This window comes from Gouania willdenowi, chromosome 6 (genome assembly GCF_900634775.1).
Source record: "Gouania willdenowi chromosome 6, fGouWil2.1, whole genome shotgun sequence".
Lineage (NCBI taxonomy): Eukaryota > Metazoa > Chordata > Actinopteri > Blenniiformes > Gobiesocidae > Gouania > Gouania willdenowi.
The window spans coordinates 55,090,873-55,112,901 of NC_041049.1; the positions used below are offsets into that span (position 1 = coordinate 55,090,873).

The 22,029-nt window shown below is 35.9% G+C and overlaps 1 protein-coding gene across 1 annotated transcript; it reads right to left on the bottom strand.

The window, feature by feature from the left end:
• Positions 1 to 1,789: 1,789 nt before the first annotated feature.
• On the bottom strand, positions 1,790 to 20,477 carry ano10b (anoctamin 10b). The gene is made up of 15 exons (XM_028449450.1): positions 20,329 to 20,477; positions 18,113 to 18,351; positions 16,137 to 16,310; positions 14,986 to 15,123; positions 12,647 to 12,763; positions 12,367 to 12,483; positions 10,100 to 10,438; positions 8,447 to 8,629; positions 8,311 to 8,366; positions 6,917 to 6,991; positions 5,837 to 6,001; positions 5,574 to 5,765; positions 4,348 to 4,485; positions 2,484 to 2,600; positions 1,790 to 2,398 (listed from the first exon to the last, which is right to left on the bottom strand). Exons 2-15 carry the CDS (start codon positions 18,342 to 18,344, stop codon positions 2,375 to 2,377), a joined length of 2,067 nt encoding a protein of 688 aa, XP_028305251.1. The 5' UTR covers positions 18,345 to 18,351; positions 20,329 to 20,477; the 3' UTR covers positions 1,790 to 2,374.
• Positions 20,478 to 22,029: the final 1,552 nt, after the last annotated feature.

Sequence of the window (22,029 nt, forward strand, 5' to 3'; positions counted from 1 at the left end):
TTTTGCACTAAAATGACTTTACTGTCACAGTTCTAAAATATGTGATTGCACATTTTTTGTAATTTCGATTAGCTTTTAAAGAACAATAGTCACTATTTTTTTTAATTATTTTGCCTATTTTGTTGAAATTTGTTTGCGATGGATAGGGATGTAACGATTAATCGTAAGGCAGTTAAAAATCGATTCATAGGTATCACGATTGATATCGATCTTCTGAAAATTGAATCGCAGTACTTTTTTAACCAGCAGAGGCGGCGGGCGGAGTCTGCTAATACTTTCTTTCTGGCCGCCTTCTACTCTTAAATATGTTAATAAATTATTCATTACCCCTTTAGCACTGAAAGAATATCTGTAATATTACATGAATATCTGTAAAAGTCACGTTTTTCTATTAGCTCTGTCTGCTAGCATAGCATCTCTTCTTCACTGCAAGATATCTGCATGCCAACCGACCACTGTGTTACCAGCGCCCTCTGCTGGTCCAAACAAATATCTGACGTAAATACAGGGCAATGACTTCTTTTTTTTTTTAAAGTCCAATTGTTAAGGCACAAAATACATTTTCAGTTGCACTTTTAAAAAGAAAAACAACTATTATGCAGTTTTGCATTGTTTATTATAAAACCAGAATTTAAATTAATAAGCTTCTTCTTCATTTGTATTATTCCTGTATTTATTTAATTCAAGATTTATTTTTAGTTAAATTGCATTATTTTGAATAGTTTATCAAGGGATTCTTTTGACAATTAAAAATAAAAGGAAAATAGTACAGTATTTTGTTTTTTTCCCCCCAAAAAAATAAAGGAATATTTTTCAATCATCATTTGTCTACAGTTTCATTTTGTAAAATAAATCGTGAGAGAATTGTATCGTGAACCCAGTATCGTGAATCGAATCGTATCGGGAGTTGAGTGAATCGTTACATCCCTAGCGATGGAGGATTTGGCAACCACTGACTTACAAGGACATGAAACATTTTCAAAAATTTACAATTCCTTTACTCCTATTTAAAAGTGCAGGTTTCATTTATATATTTACTGATAGAGTTTTTGCACTTTTTTGTCAAACTGGGAAACTCACTTATTCCCAGTGTGTGAGCAGTGACCTGGATGTTTAAGTTTGGTCACGTATGTTTCTTTGCATAGCGCTTGTTAGAAATAGTTTGTAAGTGGCAAATAAATAAATTGTGAATTGGACCTGACATCATAAAAACAAACTACACACATTTTGACGACATTTTCTGCTTTACCACAAAGTTTACGACAAACTTAATATCAGTAAAGATGTGATTGTACCTCTGCTTAAAGGTGCAGTCTGCAACTCTTATAAAAGGGACTTTTTGTCATATTTGCTAAAGCTGTCACTATGTAACGACAGCTTTACATCAAACTAGTAGTTTGTGTGAAAAAACCAGACTCATTGAGCCCCGCCCCCTGCTGCTCCTGCAGCCTTTGGCAGATTGCCAGAATGCACCGCAACTGAGCAAAAAGAACCAATCAGAGCCAGGATTGTGTTTGATGGACTGTCTGACAGCTGTTGCTCACAGGCCCCGCCCCTTTCCCGTGCTGTAGCACCATCTTTTTTACAGTGTATGGTCGAGAGGAGTAGAAGATAGAATTGGTGATTTTTCTGCTTGAAAGGTAATTACTGCTGCTTGATTTACATTATGTTTGATTTGTAATTGTTACACTAGAACTCTGTGGTGCATGTGTTCATGTGCGCACAGCAGCCGCCATGTGGGCTTTTAACAGTGCATGTTATATTACTGTGATGTTGCTGTAGGGTTAACGTTAGCTTGTTAGCTCCTCTGAGGGAGGGACTTTGGAAAGTTTGGAGGCAGGGCGAGAGAGCAGCGGAGAGGGAGGGGGAGAGGGGGAGGGGGATCTGAGAGTTGCATACTGCACCTTTAAATATTTCTATCTCCCACAGTTAAAATTGGGCCATTTGTCATCATTTGACACCAGTGATGATAGCGTTCTTCAAATAGGAAACCTTTAACCTGGCGGTGGTCTACAATCAGGGAGCAGTACTAAAAAAAAATACTAGATTACAATAAAAAAAATCTGTACATAATACAGCCATCCAGATGTTCTGTTTAAAGAACATCAGTCTATTCACTTTACTGTGCTGCAGTAAAATAACACTTTTTAGCTCTTTTTTTCATTTGCACTTACACGGCACATGTGGCGGGAAACTGCATTTAAAGCACCGTGTTGAATACTGAGAGCAGCAGCAGCAGCAAAACACTTGAATAGCATACGTGCACACAGCGGTATGCTCCACGTGGACCCTGGTGGAAGGTCATATCTTCCTCCAACTGTGTGGATGGGGACCCTAAAAGCGTGATGCACTTCTTTAGTGCAGTGCAGTCTGGTTAGGACTCTTCTGTTTGCAGCTTCTAGTGGGGGAAAGGAAAGAACAGATGAAATGATGAAGATGTTCAGAGAAACAATGAAGACAGAAAGGAACAGAGACGGGGTCACCTGCTGTCTTAGCGCCTGCATCGAGGAGAACTCGATGTGTTCTCGCTTTTTGCGGATCCAGTCGGGTTCATCGGGGATCACGATGGATATGATGACCTTCACTATGATCAGCACATGCTGCAAAATTAAAATATAAAAAAAACAACGTCAGAAGAGGACACAGACAGTGTTTATTATCCTTAAAGTCCAAATATACGCATTTATTTCAAATTAAATCATTTCCACCACTTTTAATTATGTCAACTTTTCTGATTCATCATTTATTTTTCACATAACTAAAATTAGACTAAAAACCAATGCCAACAAAAGCAGTATGACTACAGCTGGGATTAAAAAAGGGAATTCTTCCAGCAGAAAAAAGTGAATAAATGGAAAAAAATAATCTCAAAGGGTAAAATTGATCAAAGCAAAGCTCTGTTAAGCTCCACATACTGTATATCCTCTTTTCCATATATATGCAGTAATCTGAATCAGTGATCCTGACCATGGGTCCATAATCATCCACACTTTAAAGACTTAAGAAATGTCTTTTCCCCATTAATAACACTACAGTTGGTCAAAATGCATGTACGCCCCATTTCATCACAATGAAATGTACAATCTGGATTTGATCAAGATGAAACTCAGTGGGGTAACGAGGAACCAACTTAACATAACTGAGTCAAATTTCATAAAGATCGGTCAATTACGAAGAAATGATTTTTTTAATATTTCACCAATGCTGAAAGGGAAGGGGTCTTTTGATTTTTCAAACTGATCCAGAATCAGTTTATTGATCCGGAACACTTTCTAAATCAAATAGAATCTACTGTATGTTTGGTTGAAAAATTCTCATGAAGTACTTTTTATGTAATCCTAAAATCAACGGTGAAAATATGACCTACTTAGTGCAGGTAACAAAAGCAGGACGGCTACAACTTGGATTAAAATGAGTAATATTTTCAGCAGAAAAAAAAAAAAAACAGATCTTAAAGTCTAAAAATAATCAAAACTATATCATGTCAGTTTTTAGTTAGAAGGACATGATCGTGGCCCAGCCAATCAGAAACCATCTCTGTGTGAGAAGTGAAGATACAGTTATTAGTTAGAAGTCATTCTAATCAGCTGAATGCTTTACATTTAGGTTCAGTTAAGTCAAAGTAAACAAACACTAAAATAATTCCAGTAACCGTCAGTGTTGGGGTCAATTACATTGTTCAGTTACAAGTACGTTTTCGATTATCCATGTTCAATTACATTTACAGTGATCAGCATTTTTTCCCAATTACAATTTTTTTTTTTATCCTCAGAAAGTCAATTACAATTATGTTCTGAACGAATAAAATTAATCACAATTACTGAGCCTAAAATAAATAACCAAATAAAAGTTAACCTTCATCTTGTGTTAGCTTTCTGTTAGCATCTCTTATGATGACGTGTCATAAATCAGCTGAAAAATACACTAAAAACAAATATCTATCATTTAATTTCATTCCTATCTATTGGTTAACTTGTTAGGCTTCCTAATCAATGAAAATATAGGTTTTAATATTTTTGATGTGAGTCTTTTATGTGTCAGTATACCCCTAGATTCACTTTTTTTAAAAAATGGTAATTTATGGGAAACCTTAATAAGAAACATATCCTAATAATTGTTAACTACATATGTGTAGAACTGTAACATAGAGCCGTAAATCATAATTGAGAATTTTTAAAGAATTTTCATGGCAAATACAATTACAAAGTCAATTATCTAAATTCAATTACAATTTAATTAAGATTACCACAGTAACATATTTTTAAAATAATAATTACCATTATAAATATGCCATAATTACAACTATAACTGACTCCATCCCTGACTAAATCTGTCCATGGTTCGTACCTCCACTAGGACGGCCGACAGCAGAAGGTTTGAGCTGCTCATCCCGTTCTCCTGACCCATCTGCTGTAACCGTGGCGACAGCAGCAGCAGCCAACAGTTGGACACCACAGAGACAAAACTCAGGACCTCAAAAGCCACCTGAAGAAAACCCAGGAACAATGATGGTGACTCACAGTGACGTGCAGTCAGGGTAGGCAAGGTAGGCCGTGTCTACCCAAGGTGAATTCATATTTAGATTATTTGTTTTAATTATAATATAATTATACATTTATTTTTCAATTTCTACAGTACCTATAAGTCTGAAAGCGTCAGCATTTTGTGCATTTCATAGCCTAAAATGACTAAACACCACTATTTCCTGGTACGGCAGAGACGCTGCACAGTCTCACTCTGCTGTAAGGCAGGAGGAGGCCACGCCCCCTACCAAAAGCACATTGATGCTCTGCCTCTGTTCCCATAGTGTGTTTTTATGTGTTTGTGCATGTGCAGTCAGTTCCCCAAGATGAAAACCGATTACGTAAAAAGGCAGCTCTCTACGCTGCCTTTGGACGTAACCGCGCTATGCTAGTGAACTGATATCACGTCACCGCTGCTGCTACGTTCTCTAGCTCGTGGGCGGGATAACACTACAGTCAGGATGACAGCGCTGGAGACGATAAAGAAACTTTCTTTTGAGGAAAAACAACAGCTTTTAAAAGATGGGAGGCCAACACCTGAGTTAGCAGACCTTCAGCAAAGGTAAGGTCAGAACATTGTTCGTATTTTAGGAAGGATTGGCTTTGTGGATGCTCCTCACTGAGGCTGTTCCGAGTTGTTGTTGTTGTCATTTTCTCTGTGTTTCTGTGTTTCCAACACAAACAACAGATGTGCTGCCATGTCATGAGATATATCTTTTTGGGAGAGTATGGAGGCTATATTAAATAATTGTTTATGTTTCTTTAATGGTGTTTTATGATGTTGATTTTGTTAGATGGCTAAATGCTTGTTCATGTGGATCTTGTTGGCTTTTTTCTTTCTTATTAAGAATTTTATATTTTGATAAGCGCATTGAGATGACTTTGTTGTAAATTGCGCTATTCAAATAAAGTTGAATGGAATTGAATTCGCACTTGCCAGCAGAAACATACGGCCTACCCAACCCTAGTGCTCATGGCACGTCACTGCTGACTCATCAGCTGTAATGACTGAGTCGCCACATGTGTGAGATCAGAGGTGTCGGTGCTGACCTGCCACACACCCATGTTCGCCACAGGAGGGAAAAAAGGCTTCCTGAACAGTTTGCAGATCTTATAGGCGTCAGAGCGGATCTCTGTCAGGTTGTTGAGGAGCAGCAGCACAGCGGTCAGAGGAAACACGCAGGAGAACAGACTCAAGTACCCAAACTGCACCAGGAGCTCAATGTATTCTGCAAACAAGCCCTGCGACAAAAACAAGACATTGTTTCTTACTTTGAGGTTTGAATTTGTGTTTATATAAAGAGCACACTCACAGGAAAAGGTGGTAAAGAGCTCTGGTTTCTGAACTTGTCCTGCTGGGGGTCGTCCTCTCTCTGGGTCCTATGGGGAGCGCTGATGAATCTGTCCACCAGGAAAGGGATGACCACCTCTGTCACCTGGTTTATGATCTGGGTGAAGATCAGCAGCGACGCTAAACGCTTCAAGAACAAAAGGCAGAAGTAAAAACACCTGGATTAGAGACTGATTAAAGAGGTTTGAATTAATGCCACATCAATTACATAGGGTTAGGGTCATTTTTTTCAAGTGACTAGTGCAGATGTGCAACTGGCAGACCCCCAAAGTAAACACACAAAATGGCAGTAAAATCCACAAAAAAAAAAACAGATTAAAATTATCCAAATCACTCAAAACACACCAAAACACAAAACAGCCAGAAATCTATGAAGCAACAACAAAAATACCAAAATAAAACCATTAGGAAAAGCCTTTAAGAAAAATTTTCATTGGACACGTCATTTTTGTTAAATTTCAGTTTTCCCAGTTTTTATGCAATGGAATAAATCACTCACTTCATAAGACTGGAATCTGCTCATATTGATCAGAAATGGAAGAAATGGACAATCTATGAGACCCAAGTGTGAATGGGAATTTTTGTAATTATAATATCCTGCTGTTCTGTTTGGTTTTGTTTGACATCATTTGTAAATTGCATAAAAAAATTGTTGAAAGTGCTACAAGCATAACCACAATGTACATACTGTATATATTTTATTATTACTTTTTTTTTTTTTTTTTAAATGAATGTTACCCTTTATTTTGAAATGTGAGACTAATAACAATCATAAAAACATACTTATTATGTGTTGAAATTTAAGACTTTTGAAACATTGATTAAAGACATTTTAATGACAATCAAGGACTTATTTTTCAATTCAAGAATTGAATGCCTTTTAAGACCTTTTAATGATCTACGGGAACCATGTGTTAAGATTTTATTGAGTTAAAATTGTTAAGATTTTTATCATGTATCGTCACTTTGAAGAAAAATATCGAGTTGTGAATTTTGGTCCATAATAAAGGAATGTAGAGATGAGGGGAGTTTGTGTACTGACCTTTCTCAGCAGTGGCACATCCTGCTTGTAGAAGGCGATGTGGAACAGCACTGCAAAGTTATTGATGAAGGTAAACTGAGAGGTGAAAGAGAGAGAAATGACATTTCTTAGTGTTTTAAAGCAGCTGATTGTAAAGAGAAACCTTGTGAGGCCAGATTCAAGAAACATGCAGGACTGCAGCCCTCGAGAAAGTCAGCTTTAAACTTTAAATAAAAGAAAGAACTTTTAACTTCAGGGAGATTTTTAACTGCACAACTAGAAAATTCTGTACGAACAGGAAAAGTTTGAGGAAAGGCTGTGGGACAGTGTAGATGTGGTCCTCAAACAGTGTATGAACATGAAGGAATTCAAAAAGATCCAGATAATGTGTTTTATAATGTACAGACTTGCAGAGGTCAAAGAGTATATTTCTAAATCAGTCATTTTACTTGTGTTTAATATGCTTTAAAAGAAGTAATGTGTTACATCTCTACAATTGTTTTTTTTTATTTTATTTTAAAAAATAACAATGGACATTGTGAAACTACAAAAAAAAAATGACAAGAATCAAATGCATCACATCATAGCCGACCAATCAGATTAAACGTAATGTAAGGCACCAAAACAGCATTTAATGGAGGTTATTTCAGCATTTTCATTTTGATTTGAATTCATAAGTGTTATCTTATATTTAAAAATAATTGTCCATTTTCTTTTATTTTATATAGTACAAATAGATATGTCTTTGTGGAAAATAAATTAGATTTGATCTCGTCCTTTTTAGGTTCAAACAAGAGATATTTACTGTATGCAAGGGAACCGTGACAAGATTTATTACCATAAAATAAATGTGACTGGGAGGTGAAAGTAACTAATAACGTTTACATTGAGTCCTATTTAATCAGATCAGCTTTGAGTTTAACATGTTTAAGAACTTGTAGAAAACTGGTACATGGACATGAATTAAATCTGTTACCCTTTATAAACTTTTACTTAATTATACACTTATTTAACGTTTATTCTTTCTTTCGTCTTTTGTTAAATGTTTTATTCTTTTATTTGTGATTTTAGTTTTTATAAAGTGGCTGTAACAATAGCCATTTTCCCCTGGGATTAATATAGGAATTCTGAGTCTGATTCTGATTTTGCACTTATTATAGATAAAATGTGTAAATAAAATGTTTTAAAAAAAAAAAATGCTAATGCTCAATTAAACCCAGAGCATCTTTGAGTTTAACATTCATAAAAACTTTAAAATGTTAACCAAGGAACATTTTCTGGGTTTTTACTATTTATTTTTTACTTTTGCTCCCCCCCCCACCCCCTTTTGAAAATGTAAAAATGTAATGTAATTAATGCAATTCTTATATAATAGAAAATAAAGTGCTGTACAGTGAAGGTTAAGAGAGACTGACCACCAACACTTTGGCTGTCAGATGGTTTTGGAAGGCCGACTCCTCTCTGTGGTTCTCTGACAGGACACAGAAAGAGTTGATTTTCCATCTATCAATAACTGTTTCATGTTTTTACTGCGTCTCATGCCTCACTCACCATATTCAGTCAGGGACTGAGCCACTGTCTTGTAAACAGTTGCCAGCATGTTGGTGAATAGAATGTGCAGCACAGAAGGCACAATGAGTAGAATCTGAGTCAGCATATTGTCCCAGTCCTCATTCAGCTGTTGAACCAGTGCTTCAGCCCAGTAGAAACCCATCATGCCCAGTACCACCAGTCCTACAGGAAGAGATGGAAAAAAACAGTGTTGTAGCAGCTTCTCCAAAGCAATCAACACTCCATTATAATTACAATCACATAATTGCTAATTAATTACAATTATAATGTAACCATAGTTGTAATCGGAATTGAAAAAATATGTTGCTGTTGTAATGATGGTTGAATTGTAATTGAGTTCAGATAATTGACCTTGTAATTGTAATTGGAATGAACATTCTATAAAAGCTGTCAATTACAATTTAATTAAATACAAAACTGGAAAACCATGTTGCATTTCTATATGGCTCACACATATGTAGTTAATAACTATTAATATATGTTTCATATACAGTTTACCTGTTATTTCTCATGAGAATAAAAAAAATTACAATACTGACACGAAAAAGACGCCACATCAAAAATATTAATGCCAATATTTTGATGGATAAGGAAGCCTAACAAGGTGACTGAGATATTAAAAAGAAATTGAAATTGGATGATAGATATTATTTTTTGTGTATTTTACAGATGATATAAGACATGGGTCAAAACCCGGTGGGTCGGCGACCCGAAGTGGGCCGGTCCGGTCAGCGAGCGGAGGCAGACATTGTAACAGGTGGCAAAAAATGGTCCAAAACATGGCAAGAAAAGTGTAAAATGGGCCAAAAGCAGTCAGTGTGGCCAAACAAATGGGTCAATAAAGAGGAACCAGGTGGTATGTAATGGCAAAGGGTAGCTTTAATGAGCAAAATGTAGCAAACAATAGTGAATAAGGGCAAAAATGTGGAACAAAAACAGGCAAAAAGAAAAGAAAAAAAGGAAACAAGTTGTATTTATCTATAGTTTATTTGGATTCTAAATAGAAAAGTGTCCCAAAAAATTAAAGAAAGGACAAAATTTGGATAAAAGTGTGAAAAAGAACTTGCAAAAATAGACAGAAAAAAAAGTCTGGAAAAAGTGTCAGAACTTTTTTGAAAATGGGATAAAGGAAGTTTCAAAATTGGCAAAAAAAATATATAGGAAAAAGGGTTTAAAAACTTCCCCCTTTTAAGGTTTTCTAGGGTAATAATAATTAAAATAAAGACATAAAGAGCCACATGTTGAGAATCACTGACTTAATAACGACTTCTACATGATGTCCTGTGATAATGTAGTGGTTGTCATGGACACAAAATGCCAGGACAAAGTTTTTATCGCAGTCCTCCTTTGGTCAAAACCAACTCCTTATCATTAGAGATGCTAACATTATATATATGATAGCTTATTTATCAAAGGATTAGGAATTGTGATTAATTGTAATTACATTTTAGTCATTGAGAATGTAATGGTAATTGATTTCAGGGGAAAATAAAAATTCTAATTTTAATAATATTTGGAATAAACACTGGTCAACATATTTGTAATTGAGTTGTAATTCAACATGGATAATTGAAGATGTAATTGCAATTTAAAAATGTAATTGACCCCAACCCTGCTGTTCCTGTAGCATACCTAGAAAGAGTCCCACCACTGGGAGGGACACCAGTGCCATACGCAGTTCCCTCTGCCAATCAGGGAACAGCGGCTCCACCCGACCCGTGACAGGGTTGACCCCCAGGTTACCGTGGAAACCTGGGCGTGGTTCGGCAAAGCGCTCAGTGAGATGCAAAGTGCCCCAGCGGTACGAAAGGGACGCACTTCGACGTTTCCACAGCTCCATGAAGATGGTGGACCACAGCATGCTGAACACAGCCTGGAGCATGTGACCACTGATGGCAGGGGCGGAGTCATCCTCAGAACCAATCACCTGAGAGCCTGAGACCGACTCCGCCACTTCCTTCTGAACCTCACCTGCATCATCATGGGACAAGAAGGAACAGTCGTGATGTTTAGGAAACTTTATTTTTCATTCCATACAAAACAAGTTCATTTAACCCTGAACTTCCACAACCATAAAGTTTCCTATTTTTGTTTCTAATGGAGAATTACACTCACTTACAACCCAATAGATTTGACAAAAAACAGCCACTGAAAAAGAAAAAACAGAGCCAGTAGTAGAAGAAAAAAAAAATCACAAATATAATCTTCATTTTTTTTTTTTTTTTTTACACTTAACTTTAAAAAAATAAAAAATTACATTTGTGAGTATTTTTTTTCTTCCACTACTGGCTCTGTTTTTTTATGATTATTTTTTAGATTTAAAGTGGCCTTAATCTTCTTGAATACAACTTGTGTCAAATCTATTTACAATCTTTTCTATTTATTTTGTTACTTATTTTGATTTGTGCTTTCCCAGAATAATAATTTTAATTATTATGTAGCTGTATGATTTGGTGAAAAAAAATAAATATATGTAACATATTATTGATATATTCATTATTTTTAATAAAATTTTGCAAAGAAACAATAACAGTACAAACACCGATAGATTACTCAAGTTGATATCTGCACACTGTATGTTTGTCATTATTATTATTATTATTATTATTATTTAATATTATTATTATGAATAGAATCAACTTTATTGGCCATGTAATGTATGTTAATAATAATAATAATAATAATAATAATAATAATAATAATAATAATAATAATAATAATAATAATAATAATAATAATAATCTTCAAGTGAATTAAAAAGTCAGCTTCTGTAGATTTGACTTTAATAGTAAACCTTTGACTTTTATCGTGATATTGTATTTTGAGTTTATTTTTGAAATTTCAACTTTAATCTCTAAATTTTAACTTTTTTCTCTAAATTTCAACTTTATTCTTGATTTGCCCAAAATTATTTTCTCCATCAAATTTGGCCCTAATCTTCTTCCGTATCTTCTCCTCCCTTTTCCTCTGTTTTCTTTTTTTCTTTTCTTTCTTTTCTTTCTCTTCTCTTCCTATTTTCCTTCTACCTGGTGAAGGCAAATAATAATTTTCCAATTATTGTTTTTTATATACTATTATTACAATTTTATAGTGCTATTACTTTTTATTTCTTTAATAGGTTGCACATGTTTGAACTTTTTCTTTTAACGCTATGAATACTATTAAAGGTCATGCACTAAATGGATCCTTTTCTGTCTCATGTACCCCCCGAGGCCTCTCTTCAGATTAGGAGAACCCCTTCCTCACTCTATTTTAGTAACTTTTCTTGTCTTATTTACATGTTAACATGTTAGCCTCTGAAATCTCCTACAGCTTGAAAATGTCAACCTGTACGTTTATCGCACACTAAATATCAATTTTGCACATGACAATTATTGTATATCTGAGAATGTATTTACCTCAATTTTTAGTAATGTGCATAACATGTCAGTAACAATTTAGTAGGATATTAAGGCCACAATATTGTTTATTCCATTATTGCCATTTATTGTCAACAGGTGGAAAATATGTTGGATGAGCATGAACAGTAGGGGTGGGAACCTCTGGGTACCTCACGATACGATACGCGATACAAAGCTCACAATAACAATTATCTCACAATATGACGATACTGCGATTATCGATATATTGGTCAGAAATCAATCTACGATAATCTATGACATAACAAGAAAAAAAAAAGATTAAGTGATAATCGGTCGTGCGGGAAAATATCGCGATATATCGCCGTATCAAGATATTGACACACTCCTAATGAACAGTGTCTGATATAGGCTTAAACATGACTCAGCATGTTGGAAATAGATGAATCAATTTTTCCAAGTACCCTCTGCAATGTGTTCAAGTACCCCTGGCTGGGAACCATTGATTCTACAGGATGAATGATGAACGTGCACACCAACCTGAGAAGTATGTGATGCACACACCCAGTATTGCTGGTGGGAGAAGAGACCAGGTGTAGAAACCTAGGAAGCTGAAGTAAAATGCTACAGGGCTTCCAAAATACTTGTTGACTGAATCTGAATGCATGAAAACACACAAAAATGTTCAATCACCAATAAATATCATCAAATAGAAAACATCATAGGATCCACAAAGAAAGACATCGCTTGTATTTGCATCATTCTGTGAGTCTATTGCCTTACAGTGTGAATGCATGTTCACTAATGTGTTTCCACCCACCCAGTGGCTGAGCCAACTGGTTCCCTGAGTACCAGGCTTCACTCAGATCCTTCAGTTTGTTCGTGTTGTGAAGAGGAAAAGTGTCCAGCGTCACACCTGCTGATTGGAGCTTCTGCCCTGCAACAGCAAGCAGTCAGTGAAAGCTCTACGTCCTCTGCACTGAAACACTGCATTCATGTACATGCACACGCTGATGTGGCCGAGTCATGATTCATGGATTCATGGTGAGGATGACAGCTGATCTGAGGTGATCAATACACTGTAGAACAGGGAACAAACTGACAAAAGCATCAGGTTGGATGTTCAAAACAAACGTTGTTTATAAAAAGCAAATTGGGAACATTAAATAATATAGTACTACAGATAGGTGAAAGTAGGGTTGGGCAAAAAAAAAAATTTAATTTGTAGATAAAAACGATTTTTATTTTGCAAATTTGAGTTAAAAAAAAAAAATACATTTTTTTTTTGCGTTTTGTACTTGTGGGTTACCGTAGCGTGATGTGAGCCAGCCCCTCTTTGTTTACATGTGTTTACCCTTTGAGTAGTAGGCATGTTTAATGTTTTATTCGCACTATGCTGAGATGCTAAGGGAAGAGTTTATTATTTTTTTAATTGTAATGTTATATGTAATAAATTGTGTAGTTATCTGATTTCTTATAATACATTTTAAGCTACTGTGAAGTTGCTGTTGAATGACACTGTTGCTGTTCTATGCATTTTAACTCCTGAGGACAATCACAGCAAAAAAGTTGCACTTTTGACATTATATCTGATGTCTGCAGTCCTTTTTAAGTGCATTGAAACTCAAAAATTTTCTTTAAAAAATCTGAGATGTTTTTTTTTAGGCAAAATCACCCAGCCTTAGGTGAAAGTATTGTAGGTTTGATGAAACAGGCATGGAATTCTGTCAGCAGGTAAACTCAGTGGGGATTTTTAGTCATAAGACCATCTCCAATTCGACCGGTGAGAAAATGGCTAAAGACACATGTGGCTCTTTGACTCTTTTGCAACGGCTCCTTATAGCTTTAAAAAAATATTGAAATAGAGTTAGTTTTTTTTTAATTTTTTTACAAAAGCTATTTATGATTATTGACAAATAAAATCATAACAATATTCATCTCCAGTATTATATAGTTTAATACAATATTGCTTCATTTGATATTATTTAATGTTATGTTTTTGTTTACATTACTTCCAAATGTTTCTTGTATATATATATATATATATATATATATATATATATATATATATATAGAAGAAACATTGTATATTGTATATATATATATATATATATATATATATATATATATATATATATATATATATATTATTTAAGGTAATATTGTGTTCAATTTGGCACTGAAAAAAAGTGTTGGCAGTTTCATTTTTTTTTTTTTAAAGTACCCCTTTAAGTACCGGAACCGTTTAAAAACTACCAAGTAGGCACCGGTACCGGATAAAGCCCAATCGATACGTAGCCCTAGTTAAAATCATAACCTACTCATTTACTAAAGCGTACATCGTATAGTTGCGATAACTTGTGGGCACGTGTCCCTATTGTAGTGATCACTGAGATCACTACCTGCACCCAATACAAGACAAAATCTCATCTGTAATGGTTGCACACAGCGCATGGTGAAGGCCGTAAGACATTTAATATTATTATTATTAACCTTTCCACTAGGAACAAGTGTATCATGTTTTTCCTGCAGTCTGTGCCTTCTCCCCGCTCTCTTTTCTGTTTCAGGTGTCTTGATGTTGGATCTGGCGGTTCCTGATCAATGGTTCACGGCTCAACTAGTCTGGAACACTGGGATGGTCTATCCTTCTCTCCGTTCTATTGGTCCTTCTGTCCACTAATCCAACCAGTGGAAGCAGATGTCTGTCATCTCTGAACCTGGTTCTGCTGGAGATTTATTCCTGTTTTCTTCCCACTGATGCTAAATGTTTGTTCATGTGGATCTTGTTGGGTTTTTTCTTTCTTTCTTACTATGAAACATATATTTTGTTAAGCGCGCTGAGATGACTTTGTTGTAATTTGCGCTATATAAATAAAGTTGAGTTGAGTTATTTATTTTTAATGAATTATTTTTGTATAATTAATTAATTTCTATTAATGCGATAAAGTCCCAGCCCTAATGAGAACATATCATAATCAAGTCTTAGGACGAAGTTGTAAAAAAAGATAAATGGAGTCAGATTATGTGCAGTGAGTCACACACTGCACTGGAATAATTATTGATCTTTGTCTGCATCCCCTGACGTTGGACTGAGAGCAAAAAGTTTCAGCTGTAAAAGGAAATGATTCACCAAACTATGAGCATGTTGTTGTTACTCACAGATGTTGTCTCGTCTTTGCAGCGTGTAGATGTCCAGCAGTCCGGGGATCCTCAGGTCTCTCTGGGCCCGCAGCCCGTCCAGCTCATACTTCACTATGAACTGTCGCTCAGCCAGCGTCAGGAACTCTTCCATGTTGTCTGTGACACACAATAAGAGGTTTGAACACACAATAACAGGTTTGAACACACAATAAACACACAATAAGAGGTTTGAACACACAATAACAGGTTTGAACACACAATAAACACAAAATAACAGGTTTGAACACACAATAAACACACAATAAGAGGTTTGAACACACAATAACAGGTTTGAACACACAATAAACACACAATAACAGGTTTGAACACAACAATATTGTGGATGCTGGGGTCCGAAAGGCAGAATTTGAAAATTGATATTTACACATGAAAACAACAGACGCAGTCAGACTATTTATGTTTGAGCTTATCATTTTGTTACAAAGTGCTACAAAAATGTTTTATATTAAATTTAAAAAAAAATGTGATTAAAGTAAATTAAATTAAAATAATATACGGCTAAAATTAAAATTAGGATAAAAAATAAAATAAAATATTGTGGATGCTGGGGTGTGAAAGGCAGGATTTGAAAATAGATACTTACACGTGAAAATACAAGCAGTCAGACTATTTATGTTTGAGATTATCATTTTGTTACAAACACTGTTTGGTAAAAAAATATTTAATTAAATAAAAAACTTAAAGGAAATTAAAATAACATAAGGTAAAAATTAAAATTAGAAGTAATAAATATAACTTAAATTAGAATTCAAATTAAATAAAATGTAACATAAATTAAATCAAATGAAAATAACCTAAAATTAGAATGAATATTAAAAAAGTGTAAAAAATATTAATTAAATTAAATTAAATGTCCATGAATTGGTGACTGTAAAGTGTAAATACTTTTCATAGCACAATTCATGTTTTTCCTTTAAAAAAAATAAAAAGATTAAAAAATATATAAATATATCAAACTGGGTCTTATGTGACTCCTAAACTGAAAATATTCAACATCCATTAATTGAACAGTCATATAATTTATATGGTGTCCCTTTCTGGTGTTATTTTACTTTTTTCAGTAGTAATAAGACGTGTTGGCCTTGGTCAGATAAAGTCCACCACTCTACCTGAGTCTTTAAAGTTGTTTCTGTCCTGGTAGGAGAAGGCCTCCATGTCCCCGCTGCGGTAAAGCTTACACAAGCCCAGCTCTTCTGTAGCTCGCAGTAAAGTACAGCGAGGAGCTGAAACAATGATCAAATCTCCACTGGCGTCCTCGCCAGGATGAGCCAGTAACCCAGCACCTGGAACAAAGATATAGTCAATCTACACAATGCAAATATCATACTCATAATCACTGTTGCTACAGTATTTTAAATAAAACCATTGCCAAAAGATGAGATAATTGCATTAAAAATAACCATACACTTTAATAATTATATTGCATTTTATTTGAAAATCAGTGCCTTTTGGGTCACTCAAGGTTACTTTACAGGCAGTCCCCTCGTTTCCACACAGGTTACACTGGATTTTCACTGCAGTTTTTGTTTTTAATCTTTGTTGTTAATCCTGGTACAAAAATGCCAAATATTTTTAAACAGAAAGACAAATTTTGCCTTTTTTTTTTTTAACAAATGTAATTAAATACCATAAATTACTATCTAATAGGGGTGTGTATTGCCTGGCATCTGGCGATACGATTCGTATCCCGATACATAGGTCACAATACGATACGATATATCCCGATATTAAAGTGCAAGGTGATTGTTGCGATTTTTTTTTTTATATATATATATGACTTAAGAAACAACTAATCTGTAAATGTGTACACCTTCATGAGAACATTATGTATGAAATATATTTTATTGGCATATTTTACACTCAAAACATGTGCAAATAACTTAAAATAAAAAACATTGTTTTTTATTTTATTCAGGCAGATTGTAACATACAGTCTGCCTGTGTTTTTTTAACCAACTTTGACTTTAGTGCAGCTTAACTGAGGTACGTACTGTATATGCCTAGAACAACAAATAAATGCAGAAAGTTAGTACTTTCTTTTTAGATTTTATTGAAAAAACACAAGCTGGTCAACATGTCCAGGTTTCAGTGCTTCTTAATGTAGTTACAATGTCTCCTGCAGTGGAAAATGCTTTTCCTGGTTAAATAAAGGTAAAATAAATAAATAAATAAATAAATAAGTTTATATGGATGCATTTTGAATCGATCCAAGAAGCGCGCAACGTAATATCGTGATATTTACTTTACATTTCCTTTATATTTACTTGTTTTGTTCATTTAAAAGCCACTGATTGGCAGAGGTGTAAAGAATACTGATATATTCTACTCTAGTAGACGTACTGTTACTTGATTGAAATTGTACTCAAATACAAGTACAAGTCATACATAAAATACTCAAGTAAAAATAAAAAGTAGCTCAATAAATAGTCCTCAAAGTAAAAGTTACTAGTTAATTTCACTGCCCACGTTCATTTTATGGTAATACATTTTGCCACGGTTCCCTTACATATAGTATGTCAAAATGTACAATTCTTTTTTAAAATAATAAAACACCAATGAATTCAATTCAAAATAATAATAATAAAAAAGATCAACCTCCCAGTATAGCTACATTTATGAACTCTAAAACTAAGAAATTAACCTCCATTCAAATGCTGTTTTGGTGCCGTGCATACAGTATGTTTAATCTGATTGGTCGGCTATGATGTGATGCATTTTATTGTTGACTGGTCATTTTATTTATTTATTTTGTCCGTTGATCATTTTAAAACAAAAAAGTAATAATTTACTCATTAACGGTTGGGTGTAGAAATGTAATGAATTACTTTACTTCTTTTAAAATGTACTTAAGCAGTAAAATGACTGATTTAGAAATATACTCAAAAAAGTAAAATTTACCCAATAAAGCAAATCAATTACAGTAACATGAATACTTGTATTCTGTTACATTCACCTCTGCTGATTGGTCAATTAGAAAGCTTTGGACCTCCAGCAAAAGTCTACTTTAAAATACAGTATAATAACTGGACTGGACTGAAAAACAGGAGAAAGTGAATAAATGTGAGCTATACTGTACTGTGCTCACCTCCATCTGTCTGAGGAGCTCCGATCAGTTTGATAAGCCAGCGTTTGGTCTCTGGACCCACTTTCTCCCCCAGCTTCACCAGAACCAGTGGTTCCACCCGCTCAGACACGCAGCACGGGCAGCTGACTTTGGTCCAGCCTGGTCTCACACTGGAGGCACTGAGTCGACTCAGCAGTGTCTGTCCTCCAGCTTTAACCTCTGCTCCACCCTGATCACCACCAGCCTTATCCATGGTGGGACTGGAGACAAATGCATGTGGTCTTGGCTCAGACTATACATCCATTCACACACGATTAGCAGACATGATAAACTGGTAGGAACAGTGCACAGCAGACACTGAATATTAGCTACTGATAATGAGTAGTTATTCACATTTATCAATGATAAATGGGTATAAAACATGGTTACACAAACATGATGAAGCTTCATATCCAGGTTCATTTGCTGGTGCTCGAGAATAAGCTCTAAGCATCCCAACATAACAACAATATGTACAGTTTTATAGTTATCAGCATCCTCACAGGGTGGGTTGGTAATTATACTGTATATATTCATTATATTATACTATCTATCTTATATGTGATACACTTTTTGCTATACAGTATATCTATATGCATGTAAAATGCTATATAAATATCTATAAACTGGTTTATATTCGTGCCAAAAGGCTGAAATTAGTATGTTACTATGGTGGAAAGTGCAAAACACAACAAATATACAATTTTGAAAACAAATTTACATAATTATCTAAAAAAAAAAAAAAAAATTACAAATAGCAAAACATTTTTACAAATGCCACAACAAATTGTAAATTTGTTGTGGCAATTTTTATCCTTTTATGATGTATATGCAGCCATGTTTTATTATTCTATTATGATGTTGCGATCATATTTTCACCACAGCTCTGTACAGCACTTTGTGATTTTATCTGCAAAAAGCACTTTATAAATAAATGACTTATAGTTGTGCTCATTACAGCTGAAATGCAATAGCTAAGGCTCAGGCCTAGAGAGTAGCTCACATTGTTGCAACAGATGTGTCAACAACAATGTTAATACATCCATTTTACATTCATGTTTTTAAATAGCACGTTCAGTATTATTTATAGTCTCAAAACAACTGAGGGGAAATTTCCATTCATTATAACATGGCATGTAGAGCTGGGTGGTACATCGAGAATCAAGATGTATCAAGTTTTCTATTTTGGCGATATCTGAAATTAAAATATTGCCTATATAAATATATATATTCATCGCTTATTTTCTATCAAAATACCTGTTTTAGGAGTCGCTGCTTTCTCTACTTCTCAGTTCAACATGAAAAGCACCGTTAGATGGATTTCTAATCGTGTCCCACTAATACTAAACAAGCCACACTACAGAGCTCACTCACACGTGCTGTCCCTTAGAGGAGAAAAACCCCAAAGTGGCACATATTGTGCAGCTGTTTGTTAATAAACGTGCCTGTGTGGCATTTTGCATCAGTGAATTTAACCCTGAACTGTCTTTCTGGTAACACTTCATTTGAATTAAAATGATCAAGAATTGTATTGTATATCGCTGTTTTGAGAAAAGAATATTGAGATATGAGTTTTGGTCTATATCGTCCAGCCCTAGAGACATGATTCTATTTTGAGTGATTCTGAAAGAAACCAAAATCTACTTTAACAGATGTTAGACAGCAGACATAGATCATACAAGCTTTTTAATGCACCTACAGCAGCAATTACATTATAATAACAATAATCCCCAATCAGTCTTAATGTCATTCTATTTACTTATCAAATTAAAACTAACACTAGTGTTGATGTAGGGAAGGAAAGTGAGTTTAGGTGGATGTGACTGTGTATCTAAAGATGAACCAGCACTGCTTTGACTGCGTTGCAAATGAACTGAAAGAGTCAGTGATGGTCAGGGACTTTGGGGGAAGAGAGCGAAAGAGGCGGAGCTTCCTGTTCAGTTAAACAGTGACAGAGAGAAAAGGAAACACACATTAGTCAGAAAACACAACATCTGCCTGTGGTTGATGGTTAGGATCTCAGGCTATAAGTGAAGGCCTTCTCCAAAACTCCTGATGTAAACACACACACACACACACACACACACTGGACCATGAAGACTCTGCATTATCTGATCTGAGCTGATCAAACAAACCATTATAAGCACACACCCATAAACACACACACATACACACACTGCACACACACACACACTTACCCAGACTGAGTGTGGGGTTTCTCCCTGATATCTATGTATGTAAGTGTGTCTTTCCGTGTGTGTGAGTGTGATAGGAATGCAGTGAAACTTCCCAGTGACTGCAGGGTGTGACTGTGTTTGGTTTGTCTCGAAGCTCCTCCTCTTCCTCCTCTTCCTCTTCCTCCTCTTCCTCTTCCTCCTATACCAGCTTCATGTTGCAGCAGCAGCTCTGGGTCCTACTGCACAACCTCTGCTGTTATTACACATGTATTAACTCAGTGGTTCTCAAACGTTTTCTTGTTTCCCTTCTCTCGTTCGACGACAACATTTTGCTTAAGCGATGAGAGACAAAATATCCTTTATTTGCCCCACAAAGGGGAAATTAGCATTTCAGTTACATCCCATCCAAGAAACATGAAATGACAATCTGACAAAAGACAGCAGAAAAACAAGCACATATAACATGGGAGGACAGGAGCAGGAGAATTGTGGGTCGCCACAAGGGGCGGCGCCCCGTATCCTTAGATGAAAAATGGAAAAACAGGAGGAAAGGAGAGGGGGAAAAGGCAGGTCCTACACTAGTATGGCCACATTTACATGTGGGCTTTAATTTCTCTTTAAAGCAGAATAAAAGTTAATTCCTCTTTAAACTGGCTTTGTAAACACTTAATTTCTAATGCTAATTTCATTCTGAATTAAACTTAAATCCAAATTATATGGCTGGTTTATTCTTTTTTTTTTTTTTTTTTTTTTTTTTTTTTTTTTTTTTTTTTTTTTTCTTTTTTCTTTTTTTTTTTTCTCTTGTCTGCACATTCTGTCGAAGGTTAACACTACAAGAAGTGCAATCTTTTAACAGCAATGCATATTTTGTTATTGCAATTAAATAAATTTATTTATTTCATTGCATAATTGTGACCATCACCAGCCCTCCCTAGGGAAGGGTAAGAAATACTTTATTAAAGGGAGGATGTAAAAAAAGAGAGGGCAGTGTTACACCAAGGTGAGGGGTTGGAGAGGGGTGGGGAAGTTAACAGGGAAGAGGAATACAAGATAGGAAATGGAATGGGTGGGGAGTAGTCGATAGATTTCAAGTGATGCGATGTGAAATTGTGGTTGTGTATATTGTGCTTATTGTTGAGTTATCAAGCCAGTTTGGTGACCAGTGTGCGGCTTAGGAATAATGGTGGTGGCTGTGAGCAGAGGAAGAAGTGAGTGGAAATTCCATAAAACAGGTATTTGGGAACAACGTGTCTGTGGTTGAGCCCAGTATGAGTGTTATCCCACAGCGCAAGGCCAGTGCATCCATGACAAATGTATTTCCAAGAACCGCCACTGCAAAACCCACGAGCCGCCCCCGGTCCCCGGAAGCAGCCAGGCCAGCAGCAAGAGCGGGCAACCCGGGGGCCCCCGGCGACCACCACACGGCCAAGCAGCCCCCCGAACGCCCCCAAGATCCCAAACCGAGAGGCAACCATCGCCCCCCCCATACACACCCGAGAAAGCCCCAAGGAGCCAAGGACCCAGCGCACCACGCCACCAATCCAACCCCCAACCCCCAGACCCCCCACCCCATCCCCCCCCACCCCCCCACACCCCCGCGCCCAACCCCCTGAGGGGAGGGCCCAGAGAGCTCCCCGCCCGAGACCCCAGCGGAGGAGCCGAAGCCCACGCCCAGCAGACGACCAGAGCCACGCCGAACGGGCAGCCGGCGGGCACCCGCCG

Coding starts and splice junctions, on each gene's coding strand:
- ano10b (XM_028449450.1), bottom strand. CDS start 18,344: ATGGATAAGGCTGGTGGTGATCAGGGTGGAGCAGAGGTTAAAGCTGGA. Junction 8,630..10,099: donor AGTGGTGGGACTCTTTCTAG/GTATGCTACAGG, acceptor CTCTTCCTGTAG/GACTGGTGGTACTGGGCATG. Junction 2,601..4,347: donor TGTCGGCCGTCCTAGTGGAG/GTACGAACCATG, acceptor TTAATTTTGCAG/CATGTGCTGATCATAGTGAA.